Below are 17,959 nucleotides of genomic sequence, written 5' to 3' on the forward strand. Positions count from 1 at the left end.
ATTCTACTAGGAGTCCAGACGAGTCATAGAATGGAGCTTCCTGATGACATGGCTTTAGCTTCCCTGACACCCTCACAGCCCCTCAACACAGAACGCTGTGCATCCATTACAGGTCTGTTTTGTCTTTTCACATTTATTGGTACAATCCTAACAAAAAAATGCTAATAAATAAGGAGAAGCAAACAGTGGCCCGCAGACTAGACACTTTCAAGACACATTCCAGTCCTCAAGAAATGATAGGACCATGATTCCCAATGAGGATGATCATTCTGGCTGTGGAGGATGATGGGAGCTGAAGCTCAACCTCTTTGGAAGGGACCAGGTGGGGGGAAATCCCCTGCGCTCTTCTACTTTATAACAAAGCTAGGACTTTGTTAAATTTATAAACTGATATTCCCATGGAAAGCGCTTGGAGGACTTTAGGGAAAGGCACAATTCTGATATAATTGCATTATGGTGATCCAAAATTCTGCTATGTAAGCAGTGTGCCCTTTACTGGACATTTTAACATGTCATTTTCTGCACTGTAATATTCTGTTCTCATTTCAGCTACTACAAGTCAAATAAGCATACACTTCTACCCTTATGCTAAACATTAAATGCGTTTCCATATGCAGTGTTTCCAACCTTTCTATGTAGACCCTTCACATAACGATCTGGTTCGCTGGAGAGTGATGGGGTTCTTGATAACTTGCTACCAAGGCCAAATTCTTTGGATTTGATGCAGCCCATTCTGGGAAGAGAGAAAAAAGAAATGAAACAGCTTAAATCCACATGAAGGGAGGAAGGGAGGAAGAGGGAAGGAAGGAATTCCAATCACACTTCTTTCATCTCTTTCCTTCCTCCCTTCCTCTAGTCCCACCTCTGCCAATCCTATTATGGTTCTCTGTCCAGTCAATTGTACAATGTTCTGGAGAAGGTGGCAGCGTTCCAACGTTCTTCTTGATGGGTACAGAAATCCCACTTACCACAGGGATGTCTTTTATGTCCTGCGGGTTGCTTCTGTTTTGCTTGTAATATTATTTATTTATTTATTTATTTATTTATTTATTTATTTATTTATTTATTTATTTATTTATTTATTTATTTATTTATTTATTTATTTATTTAGAGATGATCTGGTGCTAATCCAGTACATCAGCACTAGTGACAAGATGATCTAGCGCTGCTTTCATCACCAAATCACCAGCCGCAGACATGCCCCTCCCTGTCTTTACAAGAATGAATCAACTGATCACATGGGGAAACGTCTGTTCAAATCATTCTAGCTTTGGGGGGGGGAGGTATAGCAGCAGCCAAAAAGGGCCAGACTGATTCAAATCAGCCTTTGTGTCGTGTGATCGGGGGGGGGGGGAAGGGGGTGAAATCCTTCAAATTGACCCATACTATAACCACCGGAAATAAAGTGATATTTGATCGCACAAACCTCAATTCTTTTTCTTACAGTTTCTCTCTGTGTACAGAGAGAAGAAAGCCAGTAGTCACTCAGCAAACTCGTTTGCAAAATTTTTCTTCCCCCACCCCCCATGCCCAAAACTCTGCATTCCTCAAGTCAAAGAAGGGTGGTGTGCATTCCAGTCCCTATTTACTTGAGGAAAGAAGACCAGGTGGGGTCTTTCTTGAGTTTGATACCCCCCCCCCAACAACACTGGCTTGCTCTTCAATTTTTCTCCCTCCCTTATTTTAGGGAGGTAAGGGGGAAAGCTGCTTAGGTTTTTATAGTTCATGGCTTCCTCCTAGTACACACACTTAGCCAACACGCAATGAGAGCTGCAGCCACCGCCTCCCGAGTTTGAAAAAGTTACTTTTCTGAACTCCGGGTGCAGAATTCCCCAACTAGAATGGCCATACTGGTCACTGGATTTTGGGACCGTAGTACAAAAAAGAGAGAGAGCTTTTCTAAACCCTTCTTGCAAACCCTGAAGCTGTCCCTGAACGCCTCACCCCTCAAACGATGCTCTCTGGAGACTGTACGTGCCAAGGTGGACGGTGAAAGGACGGAAGCCCCTCCTCACCCAAAGAGGAAGCAAATGGATGCTACGGGTCCTGAGGAAAGACCCCCCCCAAGAACGGTGCAAATGAGTCCTCATCAAATTTGTATCCAAGAGTCAGCGAAACGTATTGCGCAGAGAAGCTACAGGCCAAAGGAGGCGCCGGATATGACCCGATCCCCTTTATCTCTTTCTGCGTCCAAACAAAGGTTACCTATTCATTGTCCAGCTCACGCTGCAAAATCATGGTTAGCATAAGCAAAGCAATATTAAAACGAACAAAAGGGAAGTGCCTTCCAAACCAAGAAGGGCCCTGCATGGTCATACACTGCGCACATTGTGAGTTTTCCCCTCACAAAGCGAAGGTGGTTGTCATCCCAGTGTCTGGGGCAAGAAAGGGCACCAGTGGATTCCTACCGGCAAGGAAGGATGGGAGTTGTATCTCCCGAGAGAAAACATAGAAGGGGCAGGAAATATTTGGACTATACTCCCCCCCCCCCCAGAATCCCCTGGCTAGCATGGCCATTGCTGACTGGGGGATTGTGGGAACTGTAGTCCAAAGATAATTTTCCGACGCTCTGAGGAAAGCTGCATAAAGATGAAAGGCAGAAGAACTTACCAGAGGCTGGGAAAGTTCTTCTTCTTTTGACTACCGCTCCCAGAATCCTCCAGCCAGCACCGCTTCTTCTCAGGCTGTGGATCCTGGGGTTTGTAGTGTTTTTTAAAAGAGGAGCTTTCCCAAACTCTGGAGATTATGAACGCCACGCAGTGAGAAGGGTTTGCTCCTCACTTCCACATCACTGAAGAGGCTCAATCTGTGTGTTTGTGTGTTCTGTTCATGTGGGACACACAACTAGTGGATGGGATTTGTAGTCCAGCTGATTGGGAAGGCTGCGCTATGCACCACACAATACTGTCAAAACTTGGAAAGGCACTGCGAGAAGGTGGCAAGCTTTCCTTGAGCGACCGGCTGCCTGAGAGGGGTTTTTTAATGGATTGTTGTGCCTTGTTGCTTTGGGTGCCTTTTTGGTGTTGATTTTATTTACTGTTTCAGTGTAATACTTGTTTATTTCTTTTTAAATATTTGCATCCTTCTGGTTTTTAGCTTTTAAATATTGTCCTTTACTGATGTGAGCCACCTGGGGCCCCCTTTTTTAAGGAGAAAGGTAAAAATAGTTTAAATAAATAAATAAACACACAAGACAAAGTAACAGTTTGGCTTTTGCTTTCAGTTCTTCAAATTCCTAATGTTCTTATCAGTGGGGAAAAACCCAGAACATGGATCTCTTCAGGAAGTGTCAATGACACAGAAACCACAGTGTGGGGAAGATGCTGAAATGCTTCCACCCGAAGGCCATCCCTTCCAGTAATATGTATTTTTTTTTCAGCTAAAGCGAAAAGCAGAAGCAAGAGGCTAAGAGAAGAGGCACACTGTCCCGAACAAGGATCGCACCTCCCAGTTGACCCAAAGTGACCCGGGGGTGAGGAAAGCAGAACCTCCTTTTCATGAGGAAAAAAAATGGTCTTAGAGAGAGAGATTTCCCACAGAGCCAGGACGTTTGCCGAGGAGGACAAGGCCCATCAGTCTAAGCAGCTGCCGCGTGGCGAGGTTCCAATCCATGGGCAGTATTTGATGATATCGGGTCAGCAGAATGGCTTTGAAATGGGGTGTGAGGAACATCTCATTCTCCTAGTTGTGGCAGTCTGTCCTGTCTTCCCCAAGAAACATCCTGCATGGTTTCTGTCCACATGAGCCTGAGAGACACCCACCCCGCCCACCCAGTATCCTACAGCATCCACCTTCCACCGCTGACCTGTGGCCGAGAGTTGTTTTTCTGTCCTGGTGTTTTCAGAACAGTGCACGCCGCAAAGTAGTTGACTCAGAAAATCTGCAACGCCTGTCCAGTGGAGGAAATCTGGGGGAGGGGGGGTTGGCCGTCCCTGCACGGCAGACCCTTCCAGAGGACACGGAACTGAGTCGCCTCAACGCAGACCCACAACAGGGGAAAGCGAAGGGTGCTGTGCAAGGATTTTGCCTTCCTGGATGTCAGAGTGCCTCATGCCAGGTCTGGTGACATGGTCAAGTCCGAAGCCGCGGGACACTGACCACAGCTGAGAGACGGTCATTCCCAGGAGGGAAGGTGAGTTTCCCAGCTCTCGCATGACAGAACAGGAGGACAGCGATGGAAAAATTGCTCTCTCTTTTTTTTGGACGATGACTTGCCAAAACCCTCAAACCAAGCCCTGGAGCTGACCCACCAAGAAGACTCAACATGATCACTCTGAGGGAGGAGGGCAATTCATGGAGACCAGACCTGGCCCTCCCTGCAGTCCAAATTAGGCCCAAGAGTTAGGCCTGTCCCTCTCTCTGCCCCCATCTGCTGAAATAACAGAGAAGGCAAAGAGGAGGCAAAGCAAGGGGGCCCCTGCCTTGGAAGGCTAGTTTTCCAGAGGGAAGCTGTTCTCTCATGGGCCCTCAGCCCGGTGGTCCCAGACCCCACTCCGTTCTCCTTCACACGGAGACTCAGTGGAAAAACAGCCATAGTCAGCAACCCTCCTCATTCTCAGAGAAGGGTCCACCAGGGTTCATTGTGCGCGAGGGTCACTCAACGGGACCTCTGCTAGAGACCTCTGAAAGCCAGCCACACCCAGCACAGGGTCTCCCCCTGCAAGTCCATCAGCCACAGAAGGTGACTCTGTTCCCAGAATAATACCGTCTAGGAAGCCCCTGGGCCGAGGACCTCCTTCTCCCTCAGGGGCTTCCCCAACCCCAACAGGGGTCAACGCAAGTTGCGACTCAGAGAAGAGGATACATCAGTCTTGTCGCTGTTGACGCATGACAGCCTCCTCCTCCTGGCCTTGAGAAGCAGCAGGTTGGAGCATTTGCTCCTGAGTAGATCTGCTGCAGAAAAAACGGTACCTTGCTATTTCAGGAAATACTGAGGCCAATCCTTAAATCATGAACCAGGTCTACATAATCTGAGTTGTTTCCCCTCCCCCACAACAATATTTGCAATGGAATCCTGGGGATACAGTTTTATACTTTCAATTGATGCAGCCAATGGTAATCTGCCTTGGGTCTTTTTATGGGAAAAGGCAGGGTAAGAATCTTTTAAATAAAGAAACAGTCGCTAAATTGAAAGTCGAAGAGCAAACTTTCTTCCTAGAAGGAGGCACACTGTTAATGTTATTTTGAAACAGTTCTGCAGATTAAAGCGATATCTACTTGGACATCTTTCTTGCGTTTTTCCTACACAGCCATTTGCAAGAGGAACTTTAACATCTCCCTGTACTATTTCTATTTATTTATAAACAAATTCAGGGGCAAGATGAAAGGCAATAGACTCTTGGTGTCCCTTCTTGAGCCCGCCACCCCCAGTCAGACTTCTGTTTCCGTCAATGTTGTCAAGAGTTATTTGCATAATGATGTTGCAAACCACACAGAGGGTGCTTTAGCACTGCGAGGCCGTCTAGAAGTCAGAAGCACACCAACAAAAGTATGGAGTCTTTCCTGTTATTCGCCCCCCCCCCCCGTGCGCCTCATGCTTGTGGAAGCCCTTCAGTGGTTCTGAAAAGGTTAATGAGATCGGTCTCCGTTTTGCAGAAACTTCGTTAACTTCAGAATTAAATAACAGGAAAAAGTGCTTCTGAGAAGTTGGCCAAGGGTGGGTGTGCACAGTTCCCCTTTTAGAGGTAAAATGACTGGATCCATTCTCTGCCCTAACTTACGATGGCTCACACAAAGAACATGGGATTCGATGCCTCCACTCCCTGGCAGGTTTACTTGGGCAGGCAATAGATTAGATCAGGCATCCTTCAGTCTCAAGAGATGATGGTCACGTGCTCTGTATGGAGGACTTGGAACAGCGTCTAGTGTGGCTGAGAAGGCCAATTCGAGAGTGACCATCCCTTCCACACTGGAGACAAATACAAGCTGTACCCTGTCCAGCTCCCCGATTTTGCTGGTTTTGGGATGTCCTCTTTGCCTCGGCCTGCTGGACAAGGGTCTCTTCAAATTGGGAGAGGCCGTGATGCACCGCCTGCCTCTAGGCTGAATGCCTGGATGTCAAGGTTTCCCATCTGTTGAGGTCTATTCCTAAGGCCTTCAGATCCCGCTTGCAGATCTCCTTGAATCGCAGCTGTGTGGTCTCCCTCTGGGGTGATTTCCCTGCATTCATTGTCCATACAGGAGATCTTTTGGAATCCCACCATCAGCCATATATTCACATATATATAAAATATCTCAATACAACGATACAACAGATGGCGGCGAAACAGACCGCTGTTCCAAAATTTACAGACTGTGAATGCTGAATTCAGTTTTTGGGTGGGTCAAACAGGTGGAGCTCTCTGGAAATTTGGCTGCCGGAGGGGAAGGGCAGCCCCTTTCCCTCTCCCCCCCTCAACCCCCGCAACTCCAGGGCACCTCCAGTCGGTCCAGTTACTGGGGCAGAGGGGCCCCAAAACACACCAGCCCCTTCTCCCTCTGCCAGCCATAGCAAGCACATCGACAACAAAACAGACCAACAGCAAAGCAAAAACCGCCCCCGGCGGCCCTTTCCAGCGCCTTTCCATCCACCTGCGGTCTGACTGGCAAGGATGGGCATTCGCGGGCACCGAGACGCGCGCCAGGCAGGCACCGACGACCGGGGCTGGCCAAAGCCGTCCGGAGGCTGGCACGGGATGCCCGCGACCAGCCCCGGGAGGGCCTTCAAGGACGGCGACCCGAGGCCCAAGCGGGCAGCGGCTCCTTGCCCCTTCCCGGGGGGGGGGGTAGGCGCTCGGGAGAGATGCCCTGCCAGCTGCCTGCAGCTGGGCACGCCCGTTGCCCCCTGCTGCCCTCGCCCGCCGCGGTTTCCAAAGGGAGCGCTTGAAATGAGGTTCGCACAATCCTTAGTGAGTTCTTTCCAAAGGTCTGTAGTATCCCTGCTGTTTTCAGCTTCTACATACAGTATTCTCCTTTTCAGGGTGTCAGCCGCCTGGGGTCCTTTTTAAGGAGCGAGGCGGGGTAAAAACTATTTTCTATCCATCCATCCCTCAAGGAAAGGGACGGGACCCCGAGGGTCCCTCGCTCAACGCGGGAGGACCGGGTTTGAAGGACCCTCCGCACGCCCCCCAAGGGGCCCCGGCCGCCCGGCAGGACGCAGTGGAGCAGGCGCGCGGGTCAGGATCGCGCCTTCCTCCGGCGCCGCCTGCGCGCCAACATCCGGGCGGCCGAGCCCTATCATTTCTAGGGATCGTGACCTTCTTGGCCCGAGGAGCCCGGCTCCCGAATTCCAGGGAGGAACTCTGCACATGCTCAAGGGGATGCCCAGGTGCAACTGCGCGCACGTCTCAAGCAGATCCTCGCATTTAAAAAGTGGGCGGGCGAGGATCCCTCGCAGGCTCCTCTCTGTGTACCTTCTTCTTCTCCGCCGGCGGCACCCCGAGGGGTGTGTGTGTGTGGGGGGGTCTCCTTCGGCCCTTTTCAGCCGGCCAAGGAAAGCTCGCCGTCGGCGCCCGTCTCCGTCTCGCCCGCCGGCCTTCCCCGAGGCGCCCCTGCTCGGCTCCGGATCCTGCCCCTCCGCGGCCAGACCAGCGCGCTGCTCTCTGCGCCTCCGCCCGATCCGGAGCGGAGCCGCCGCCCCTTCCCTCTGCTTTTCCCACCGGGAGCGAGTAGGTCTCTGCCCCGCACAGCAGCCAGCAGCGGCTCCCTTGGGCCAGCGCCTGCCCTTTTTCCCCCGCGGACCGTGAGAACGACTGGCGCGGGTGCGGATCCTGAGCGGCGGCAAGCGGGGGTTGGGGGGGCGGGTGAGGCAACCCGGAGCCGCCCCCTCGCCACCCGCAGCCCGGCCTCTTTCAGGAAGGGAGGCTTTTCCTCCCCCCGCTTCCCCTCCGCCCCGACACAGGCCGGGTCCCCTCCCCGCACTCGCCCTCGCCCCGAGGCGTCGCGCGCCAGGCTCGGGCCCGCAGGACCGGCGCGGTGAGCAGCTCCTCCCTGGCGCTCCCCACGGATCGGGCTCCGCCGGCCAGGAGCTTTCCCGTCCTGTCCGGATCGTGGGGGAAGCGGCCGGCAAGGGGGAGACGACATGTGGGGGGCGTGGGGGGGGAAGAACCGGAGTAAGAGAGGAGCCTCGCGATCCAGAGACTGGAAGGGAAACCGAGGAGAAGGGAAGAGCTCAAGGGAGTGAGCCAAGGGCTCTTCCCATCCATTCTTTTGTTGCTATTTAGTCGTTTAGTCCTGTCCGACCCTTCGTGACCCCCTGGACCAGAGCACGCCAGGCCCTCCTGTCTTCCACTGCCTCCCGGAGTTGGGTCAAATTCATGATGGTAGCTTCAATGATACTGTCCAACCATCTTGTCCTCTGTCGTCCCCTTCTCAATGTCAGTGACAATGACAGCATCACCGAAGCTGGGCTTTTTTATTTCGCTTAACAAGGATTTCGTTCTACAGCGATTTCGCTGGAATGGATTATCCTAGTTAAGCGAGGCACCACTGTATGGTGGTATTGATGCTCATGTGGGGTTCTGAGTACTGTATTTAATTTGTAAACAGCCCAGTGCAGTGCATCCACTAGAAAGGCTGCATAACAACTAACCAGCCAGCCAGCCAGCCAGCCAGCCAGCCAGCCAGCCAACCAACCAACCAACCAACCAACCAACCAACCAACCAACCAACCAACCAACCAACCAACCAACCAACCAACCAACCAACCAACCAACCAACCAACCAACCAACCAACCAACCAACCAACCAACCAACCAACCAGCTGGATGGTTCTTATTGTCATGAAGTTCCTCCCAAACCCTTAGCTGAAATATTTTTTCTTGCAATTGGAGTCTACTGGTTCAGGTCCTCCGCTCTGGAGCCATAGACCCCGAGCCTGTCCCACTGTGCCTATGAGAGACCTTCAACTATTAGAAGATGTGAGATCAGGTCTCCTCTCAGCCTTCATTGGTGAACAAGCCTTCCCAACTCTCAATGTGGCGCTTTCTTAACCCAGCCCGGTCCTTCTCCTGCTGAACTTTTGGTATGTGCAAAAGGCATGCGGCAAGGACCCAGCTCCCACTTTTTGCAAGCAGGGGTGCATTTCCTGGGTGCTGCTGGAAATCCTACCCTCCTTTATTGAGGAGGAAAGCGTGTCTCACACATAGACCATGTGCCAGCTTTCTGTCTCATATGGAAGTAGCAAAATCATTTTGACATCTTCTTGAGCCAGGCAGAGTGGGGGGGTGGCAGCCCTAAGGGCATCACGTCAGGCCAGCGTACGATAGAGTTTGCATCGGCTTCCACTGAAAATAGTTCCATTAATAAAGCAGATGTTGGAAGTCTCCTAATTATCTCTTCTCACTCTCTCCCCACTCATCTCCTTATATTCTTCCCTGACCAGTTTTGATAAAGAGGTTCAAAAAGAATAGACCCTGAGTCTTTTTTTTTTTGCCCCTGCAAATATTTGCCAAAGACTTTGCACCTGACACCTGAAGGGACTGTACCACTGCTCCACACTTGACAGCATCTCACCAACCCCTGGCAACCAGGCGTTCGTGGTGAGGGGGCCACAAGACTTCCTCTGAAGCAAATCCCTCCCAGGCGCTTGGAGAGAGAGTGAACATTCTGGTGCTGAGTTCCAGCAGGACGGTTGACAAAAAGGGCCACTGAGAATCAAGAGGAAGCACGATTCTGCACACTCAGGGAAGCGTGAGGTTTGCAGAAGTGCAGAAATAAGTTTCGGGGGAGGAAATGTCCTCAGATGGAAATTCCTAACAGAATAATCTGCTGAGAAGCCACGGCACATGGCGACATTTGGACCCATTGACATCGGGAATCCTTGCCGAGGGTTTTTCTTTCACTGCTGAACCATTTTCATGACAAATAAGAGTGTTCCAGAAGTCACATTACTTCTACTTTGTGTCACCTAATTTTTTTGGTTGCTTGGCAAGATGAAATCCCAACTGTGAGCTGTCCAGCAGGAAGGTGTTTCAGCAGGATTGCCGTCCCAGCTGGGGTGGGTGTGGAATCACTGAACCTTGGCAACAGCTTGTCTGTGTGGATGGAGTGGGGACAGATCTACCATGGAACTAACAAAGCTTCAGCTGCAAGGCCCCTAATCACAGAGGGGCCCCGGGAGTGATGGTTGTCCACGTTTTTTTAAAAAATGAACTGTCACTGAAGTAGACAACCAGATTTCATTGCTGGTTGTGAAGGAGCCCCATAACACCTCAAGCTTAGGGGCCTCCAAAATGTGGGTCCACCACTGGATACAAGAACTGTGGGAGCCCACAGTTGCCCTGCTTGGTCTTTCTCCCCAGGTCAGGTACATCAAACATGGAAGGCATCCATCTTGTTCTGGAAGTTTTGTCTGCATTTGCTCAAAGATAAGACCAATTAATCTGGGAAAGAGAGAGAGAGTGTGTGGTCTGGTTTTCACTTAGGTAAGGTAAAAGGTTCCCCTTGACATTTAGTCCAGTCGTGTCTGACTCTAGGGCACGGTGCTCATCCCCGTTTCCAAGCCACAGAGCCAGCGTTTGTCCGAAGACCGTTTCCATGGTCACATGGCCAGTGAAACTAGACATGGAATGCCATGACCTTCCCACCGAGGTGGTACCTGTTTATCAACTCGCATTTTTACATGCGAACGGCTAGATTGGCGGGAGCTGGGACAAGCGACGGTCATGTGGATTCGATCTTACGACGGCTGGTCTTCCGACCTTGCAGCACAGAGGCTTCTGCGGTTTAACCCACCGCGCCACCCCATCCTTAGACGCTTCCTAAACTTTGGTTCACTAGGGGCCAGCTTTCTTTCATGACCAAGAGGACTTAACTTAAAATGTAACTTGATCTTCCAGGTCCTCTCCTCATATAAGTTGCAACCCAACTCAGTCTGTGCTACAAATCCCACATAATGACAGTTACATGGCGGGAGCCCTCAGACACAGCTGGACGATAGATTCGGGAAGGCTGTCCTGGATCAGGGAACGGCAGCTGGGGAAAAAGAGACAGCGAGGCGTAAAGCAGAGCTTGGAAAGGGCACTCTTGTTTTGGACAACCACTCCCAAGATCCCTCAGCTGATGGCAGTTTCCGGAAGCCTCTGTTATGGTCCTCACAGCCCAGACACTTCCATTTGTGACATGATTGTGGGGAGGGGGGGGGAATTGACCTTTGCTTCAGGTGGGGATCCGTGTTGGGAGGAACCCTGGCCGGTTGCTCCCATCTTTGGCCCCCCATTCCTTATTGCCCATAAAACGGGAAGCCACCGCTTGAGACAAAAACATCCAGATCCATGCTCTGCTGTCCGCATCATTGTTCCGGATCAAGCTCTGTGAGAAGGAACAGAATCTGTGTCAGGGCCCTCCAGGCCACCGGCTCTTTCCTGTAACTTCCTCTGGTGCCCTCGTTCTGTTCAAAACTTAAATGTGTCAGCACATGTTCTCTTCCCAATCAGCCAGTGACCCGAGAAGACGAAAATATTTGTGGGCTCTCATGCAGTCATGCTTTTTCAAACTGGAGAAGGAAGTAAAAGGGATATTTCCTCTTTTCTTTTCTCCAGAGACCGAAAAGGTATTTATTTATGGAGTAGAAATATATATACACACACACGCCCTGCTCCAACTGCACCCATTCTGTCAAACACATATCTTTTAATTTCCAGTCTATAATTCAGTGATCACCATTTCTGTTGTTTTAGGTGTCAATATGGTCCAGCAATGGGGGTAGAATGTCATACAGGGGCTTTCCTCTCCTCTCTCTCACATTCAGCGGCTGTAATGCAGGGCGTAAGGTCCAGGAGAACACAGGAAACAACCCATTCGCAACACGCATCCATATAAAAGACCCAGGGGAATTGATCAATTCCTCAAAAGGCTGGATTGTGCCGATTCCATCTCTTGAGCTCAGGTGGAAAAGCTCTGTGTTGGAAAAACAGCAGAAAGAATTGGGACTCACAAAGCTACCTCGTAGGAATGGCTTGTTGTATCCCAGGATGCCCTAAGTAAACATGTCTTGTGGAGAGCAATGGAAACTCTCCAGGCACCCATGACCTGAGGGGGAGGTGGTGAGCGCTCCAACGATGGAGGCCTTCAAGAGAAAATTGGACAACCCTCGGTCAGAGCCGCTTTGACTTCTATTCATGCACTGAGCAGGGGGTTGGGCTATATGGCCTTAGAGGCCCCTTCCAACTTCACAATTCTATGATTCTATGATTCTACAAACTGCAGTCCAAAGTAAATAACTTCGCACATTCTAGAGCTGAGCTAGATGAAATCGCCTAGGAACGAAAACCACTCTTGCCTGGCTTTGTGTATGGACCATGACTCCAAAGAGGCCCACTGGTGGTCATGCTGATTATGGGGATTGTAGTTTTAAAAACAACAACAACAACAACCCTTTCAAGCTCTGCTCATCTGTGCTGATCCTGAATTGGCTTTCTAAAGACTTCTGATCTTCATGGCATCTGCACCAAGCATTTAAAGATATGGCAATCCTGCCTCACGCCCATATTTATTTGCATATTTACACAACCCACCCCATCATGACTTTTAAATTTAAAAATGAGAGTAAATTAATCAAAGTAATGACAAGGACTAGACTTAGGGGCTAGGATGCTTCTGGCAACATGGCCAACGTCATTTAATAATAATACTGAGCATGTGCGTAGCGCTGTAGAGTGGTCAGAGTAGTTCATATACTTCGTCAACAACAATACAACGCTGCTATCCTCATATCTGGAAGCCGAAGCAGAGAAACTGTGAACTGCATGATGGAAGCAAGTGGCAGCAACAAGGAAGGAAAGATGATTGTGGGGTGAAACTGATATTTCCAATGCAATTTGACATACCAGCATCATGCAGGTGGATTTGGAATAGAGCCTGATCGATTCCATCTTAAAAGGTGTCACAGATACCTGGGGTTGGTGGGTGGGAAGCAGAGACAGAGAAAGGGCAACAATCAAAGGTGCTCCATCATCTTCTGGGGGTCCAGCAAAGTTATCTCGTGCTCTTTTTTGAAGTCCTCTGAGTTCCCCACTTTAAGAAATTCTGCTGCAGTTCTTTGTTGCTACCTGGGTTGTTATTTCCCCCTTCTCATTTGCATGGTCATATGCAAATAACTGCAACAGGTTCAAGGTATAGTTATTTGTATTCATTATTTACTATGTGCTGTTCTGAATTCTCATAAGAAGCATAGGCTGAAATCCAGTAGTAAGTGGATGGGTCAATTCCTCTGTAGGTTCCATTGATTCAAATGGGTTTACTCCAGTTCCTGATTACTACAGTATTGGATTTCAGCTGTAGAATATTCAAACCAACCAACCAACCAACCAACCAACCAACCAACCAACCAACCAACCAACCAACCAACCAACCAACCAACCAACCAACCAACCAACCAACCAACCAACCAACCAGGTATTTAAAGAGAAATATTGGCTAGAAATATTTGACCTGGCTTTTGAGATCCATTCTTTGTTTTTTTAAAGGAAAAACAAAATCCCAACGATGGGATTCACATTGTCACCTACTGCAGTTATGATCCACGTTGGCCGCTTCTGCATGAGAATAAAATCTGTCTCTTTCAACTGTAACCAGACCAACTTTGAAGCTTTAAGCCACCGGAGCTTTGCAATGCAAAACCAGAACCTTGAATTCTGATAAGATGTTATTAAAATATTTCTAAACTCTTCCCTCCCAAGGAGCTTAAAAGGTTGACCACACAATGCCCAAAAAATGCAACGTTTTGCCCGAACGGTGAAGGGAAGCCAATGTCTATCAATGCTGGTAGTGTGTCATAACTGTGTACGTCTGGCGAGTCCCTGGTTGAGGCAGTCACCAAGGGGACAAGCCGAACCTCCGCCCTCCCAGCTGGCAGACGGCCCAAGCTCTTCTCAGAAATGACAAAAAGGGGAACTTACTCTAAAATGCAAATTGCTCCACGTTTGCAGCTTTGTTGCAACCCAAGAATCTTCTGCTGCTTGATTCAGAGCCGCACAAAGAGGAAGTAGCGAGCCAGGGGCACCATCCCGGCATTGCTACCTCCACATCGCGGCCATCCATCCACGCCTTCTGCCAGTAATGGGTTGGGATGCTGCAGCACAGAGCACGAATCATATGCAAAATGAAATAAAATAAAGCCAATGGCAAAGACCAACTGTGGGCCCATGTGGGAGCCAAGGGGTGGAAGGCTGGCTTCCGTGTAAGTCTAGCCGCCTACATCAGAGATGGCTACATGGTCCTTGTGAGATCGAAACCAGTTGCCACAGTTTTCATACCTCTTTTGTCTGCAAACCATTCTCATGTGCTTCTCAATGCACCTAACGGAACATATCAGGACCACCAACGGCTACGAACCTGAAGTGTTAATCAGATGGAGGGGAGAAACCCAAGAGCTTTTTGACACCTTTAAGACTAACATTTCTTAGAGCATCAACATCAGCTTTCACAAGCCCAACTTCAAAAGTGTGGTGTTATTTGGGGAGGGCAGGTGTGCCTTGGTCGGGATTGAAGGAGGAGGAATAATAAAACAATGCAGTAAAACGGCAATAAAAGGCCAAAATATATATATATCAGTGTGTAACAACTGTATGAGAAGCTGAAAATTAGCCAAAACCGCTGATCCCAACAACAGCAATAAGAGGGGAACAAACTCATCCCCACGTGGCTAAATGTGGGCCGGGAAACCATGGTCTTGATCCAGGTCTAAATGGAGAGGATAAAACCTAAGCCTATAAAAGGGAAGCATCATCCCCATCATTTAGGAATGGATGGTGTATGGGGATGTTTTCCTTGGAAGCTCTATCTCATATTGTCTTCTGGATCTTTCTCTGCCATAAATCAACTGGGTTTCCCGCCTCCTGGCCCTGCTGATCTATGGCTGGACTGCAATATGGCTCCTGGCCCCGTAACCCATCGGCAGCCACTATGCACATCTGCCACATCTTGTCTGTCTTATCTTCCTGGCTCTTTTAAAACCCTAGCCCCTTCCTCCTGCCACGGCTGGCCTAAGAAACGCCAGCCTCTCTCTTTCCCCAACATTTGCAAGGAAGGATGCTTGGGAATGTAAATTAAGCAGCAGAAGGTAGAAGCGCCTGGTTTTCGAAGGGATGGGTGGTGGGTGTTAAAGAGAGGACAGTGATCTCTAGTGGTTTTCTCAAACACTGTCAAACAGGTTCAGACCGAAATACTCACACTTCCTTATTGCCCTGGAAGGCTTAAAAAAGGACTCACCTGTAAGGAAACTAAAGAGGAAATTTATTAATGTCCAAGGAGACAGCTGTGTTAGTCAGGTGCAGCAAAATCAACAAAAGATCTCGGGGCAACAATTAAGACCAACAATTTTTATTTGACATGCCTTATACATCTGCCACCCCCCCACCAACCACAAACCTGTTGCACATTCGTTTGTGCCTACAAGTGTGCTAGTCTGAAACCTGCTAGTCTGAAAGCCTCCTTGAAGAATATTATACGGACTCTCTTGGACAAGAATAAGAAACTACCCCATATAGCTAAGTCCAGTGCCACCTAGTGATGAATCTGGATAATGGCATTATCCGCAAATCTCTAAAGCAGACATTAGAGATGTTTCTAGAGGACCACTGAATTGCAACACAGCAGCTCTGCTGAGAATCGTAGAATCACAGAGATGGAAGAGACCACTGAGGCCATCCAGTCCAACCCCCTGCCATGCAGGAACTCCATCAAAGCACTCCCGAACAGAGGGCCATCCAGCCTCTGCTTAAAAGCCTCCAAATGAGTTATTGTGCGGGTATGAGGAGATCCCTTCTTATTGCAACTTTGAGAATTTAGCAATTATATAAAGCTCACCAAATATATTATAGACTGTTCTTAGGGCATTATGGCAAGACCGCCATTCACTGAAAAGCGTAAAGGTGTGCACCTTCCCTAGTTTGAGCAAAGGTATATTTTAAAAAAATATAAAATACTTGGGCTTCTTCCTCAAGGAATTTCAAAGGAACATCCTGAGAAAGGTGTTGCAAAAGAACATGTTGGGAAAGAAAAACTCAATTTAAATCAGCTTTTATGACTCTTTGTGTTTACCTTCTATATATTTATTCTGTTTCCGGTGTTGCCTCAGGCTTTCCTTACATGCGTTTTACAGTGAACGTCTGTTTTGTACACGTCTTGGCTAGCGCGCCAAATAAGCGCTTTCCTTGAGAGAGAAATCTCGACCCGTGGACATTTTCTAGCAGAAAAGCTCTCCACAGTATTCCATCTGATCTACCTTATTTGTTGGGGGAACAAAGATGGAAAAACCCTTGAATGCCCATGAAAGTTCCTTCGTTTACTGAGACCAAGATTGCTCTCTCTGACCGGCAGCCACAGGTCAGAGACAGATTTCACAGACAGTTTTCACCCAGGACTCCTTCCTTGCCACACCTTGAGATTCCTCTTAATCTCCTGGGCAAATATTAACCAGGCCTCTCCCTGTTTCGCTTTCAGAGTCCCATGAGATCAGAGGCTTCCGAGGAAATTCAGGGGCTTTTAGAAAGTCATGACGGCAGGCTCACAAGTGGGGAAGAAAGGCAGCATCTTGGAAAATGCCTTGGACAAGGGCAAAAGGAGGGCAGGTTAAAGCTGTGCTCTCGGAGCAGAACGGCTCCTTCCAGAACTTGCTGGAGAGAGTTGTTTTTTTAAAAAATACAACTCCAACTCATCCCGTCTGTGTTGGCTGAGAGTTCCCGGGTGTTGTAGTCCAGCCAACTAACTTTCCTTCATGCTTGCCTTCTCGCCAGGAACTTTCAAAGAAGCCAAGACAGTCCCTGCTCCCTTGAAAAGGTGGTGGCTCCTCATTAGAGACAGGCATGAATCACCAAATTCATTCAAAAATTGCAAATGTGTTGATTCATATTCACATAAATCAATACACTGAAGCAGATGAATCAATTAATTTTTAGCAATTTTTGATTCCTTGAGCTGTAAAAATGCCTCCCCCCCTCGCAAGCACCTAGAGACATCACAATTGCAGGGAAGCTTCCCACAAATTTCCTCTACAATCTTTCCCAGTTTGGTGAATTTTTCTTTTTGGATGCCTGAGTTACGCACCCACAAAGAGGCCCTTACAGAAAAAGTTCCCCCTCCCCCAGACACTAGATACCCCAAAATCACAGAGAAGCTTCTACTGACTCTCTTCCACAATCTCTCCAAGTTTGGTGAAGATTGGGTTTTCCTCAAGCCAGATGGTGAAGGGACCTTTCCTGGGGGGAGCCCACTATGTGGGTCTGAAATAATCAGACGAAATTTGTAAGAAAAAAAATTAATAAATTTGTAATTGGTTGTTGTGGTGCTGTCCTCTGAAGATGCCAGGCACAGAGACTGGCGAAACGTTAAGAAGAACAACCTTCAGGACACGGCCAAAGAGCCCGAAAAACCCAAAACAACCATTAGATCCTGGCCGTGAAAGCCTTTGCGAATAAATTTGTAATTCATGATTTGTCAACCTTGACGAATCACAAATCAAAGCAAATCACAATTTTTCTGATTCATGACCGTCTGTCATCATCCTTCTTTCAGGTCAGACTGTTGTTCTTCTCACAGATAGTTCTCTTCATCATCTCCATCATGGTTGCCTTCTTCTTCTTCTTCCTCCTCCTCTTCCTCCTGTGCCAGGGCTTCAATGTCGTGAGTGATGTCAGTGATCATACGGTTGAAGGACCCCGACTCGGAGTGCAAGGACCAGCTGTCGTAGCTGCGCATGGCTGAGGCCGAGGTGGTGCTCATGCTCCGCTTGATGCGCCCGAAGCTGTCGGTCAGGATCCCCCCTTCCCGGATGCCAAGGTTCTCCAGGAAATTCTCAAAGTATCCAATATCTTGATCAGGAATGAATGGCCGCATTCCTAGGAAGAAGGAAGGAAGGGAGGGAGGGAGAGCACCGGTCACAACATGCTTATATCATCCCAACCTCTCTTTAACGTTTGTGGGTCCAATTGTTTCCCCACCCCCCCTTCCTTAAAGGATCTGGCACCAGGTGAGATTTTAC

At 48.9% G+C, this 17,959-nt stretch overlaps 4 protein-coding genes across 4 annotated transcripts in view; 2 read left to right on the forward strand and 2 right to left on the reverse strand.

The window, feature by feature from the left end:
* Window positions 1-7,764, reverse strand: part of HCK (HCK proto-oncogene, Src family tyrosine kinase) — a 33,282-nt gene extending 25,518 nt beyond the window's left edge. The window contains exons 1-2 of the mRNA XM_072996611.2: window positions 7,392-7,764; window positions 628-733 (exon numbers count right to left, since the gene is read on the reverse strand). Coding sequence (XP_072852712.2) covers window positions 628-732 — 105 coding nt within the window. The 5' untranslated portion in view covers window position 733; window positions 7,392-7,764. The remainder of the gene's footprint in view (window positions 1-627; window positions 734-7,391) is intronic.
* Window positions 1-17,959, forward strand: part of LOC144588812 (uncharacterized) — an 856,730-nt gene that overhangs the window by 604,081 nt on the left and 234,690 nt on the right. The gene's annotated exons all lie outside the window — the stretch shown is intronic.
* LOC144588813 (uncharacterized) overlaps window positions 1-17,959 on the forward strand; it is a 398,202-nt gene that overhangs the window by 355,919 nt on the left and 24,324 nt on the right. The gene's annotated exons all lie outside the window — the stretch shown is intronic.
* Window positions 15,193-17,959, reverse strand: part of CCM2L (CCM2 like scaffold protein) — a 29,701-nt gene continuing 26,934 nt past the window's right edge. The window contains exon 10 of the mRNA XM_078392263.1: window positions 15,193-17,816. Within this exon, the coding sequence (XP_078248389.1) occupies window positions 17,512-17,816 (305 nt within the window). The 3' untranslated portion in view covers window positions 15,193-17,511. The remainder of the gene's footprint in view (window positions 17,817-17,959) is intronic.

Source organism: Pogona vitticeps, chromosome 4 (genome assembly GCF_051106095.1).
Source record: "Pogona vitticeps strain Pit_001003342236 chromosome 4, PviZW2.1, whole genome shotgun sequence".
Taxonomy (NCBI): domain Eukaryota; kingdom Metazoa; phylum Chordata; class Lepidosauria; order Squamata; family Agamidae; genus Pogona; species Pogona vitticeps.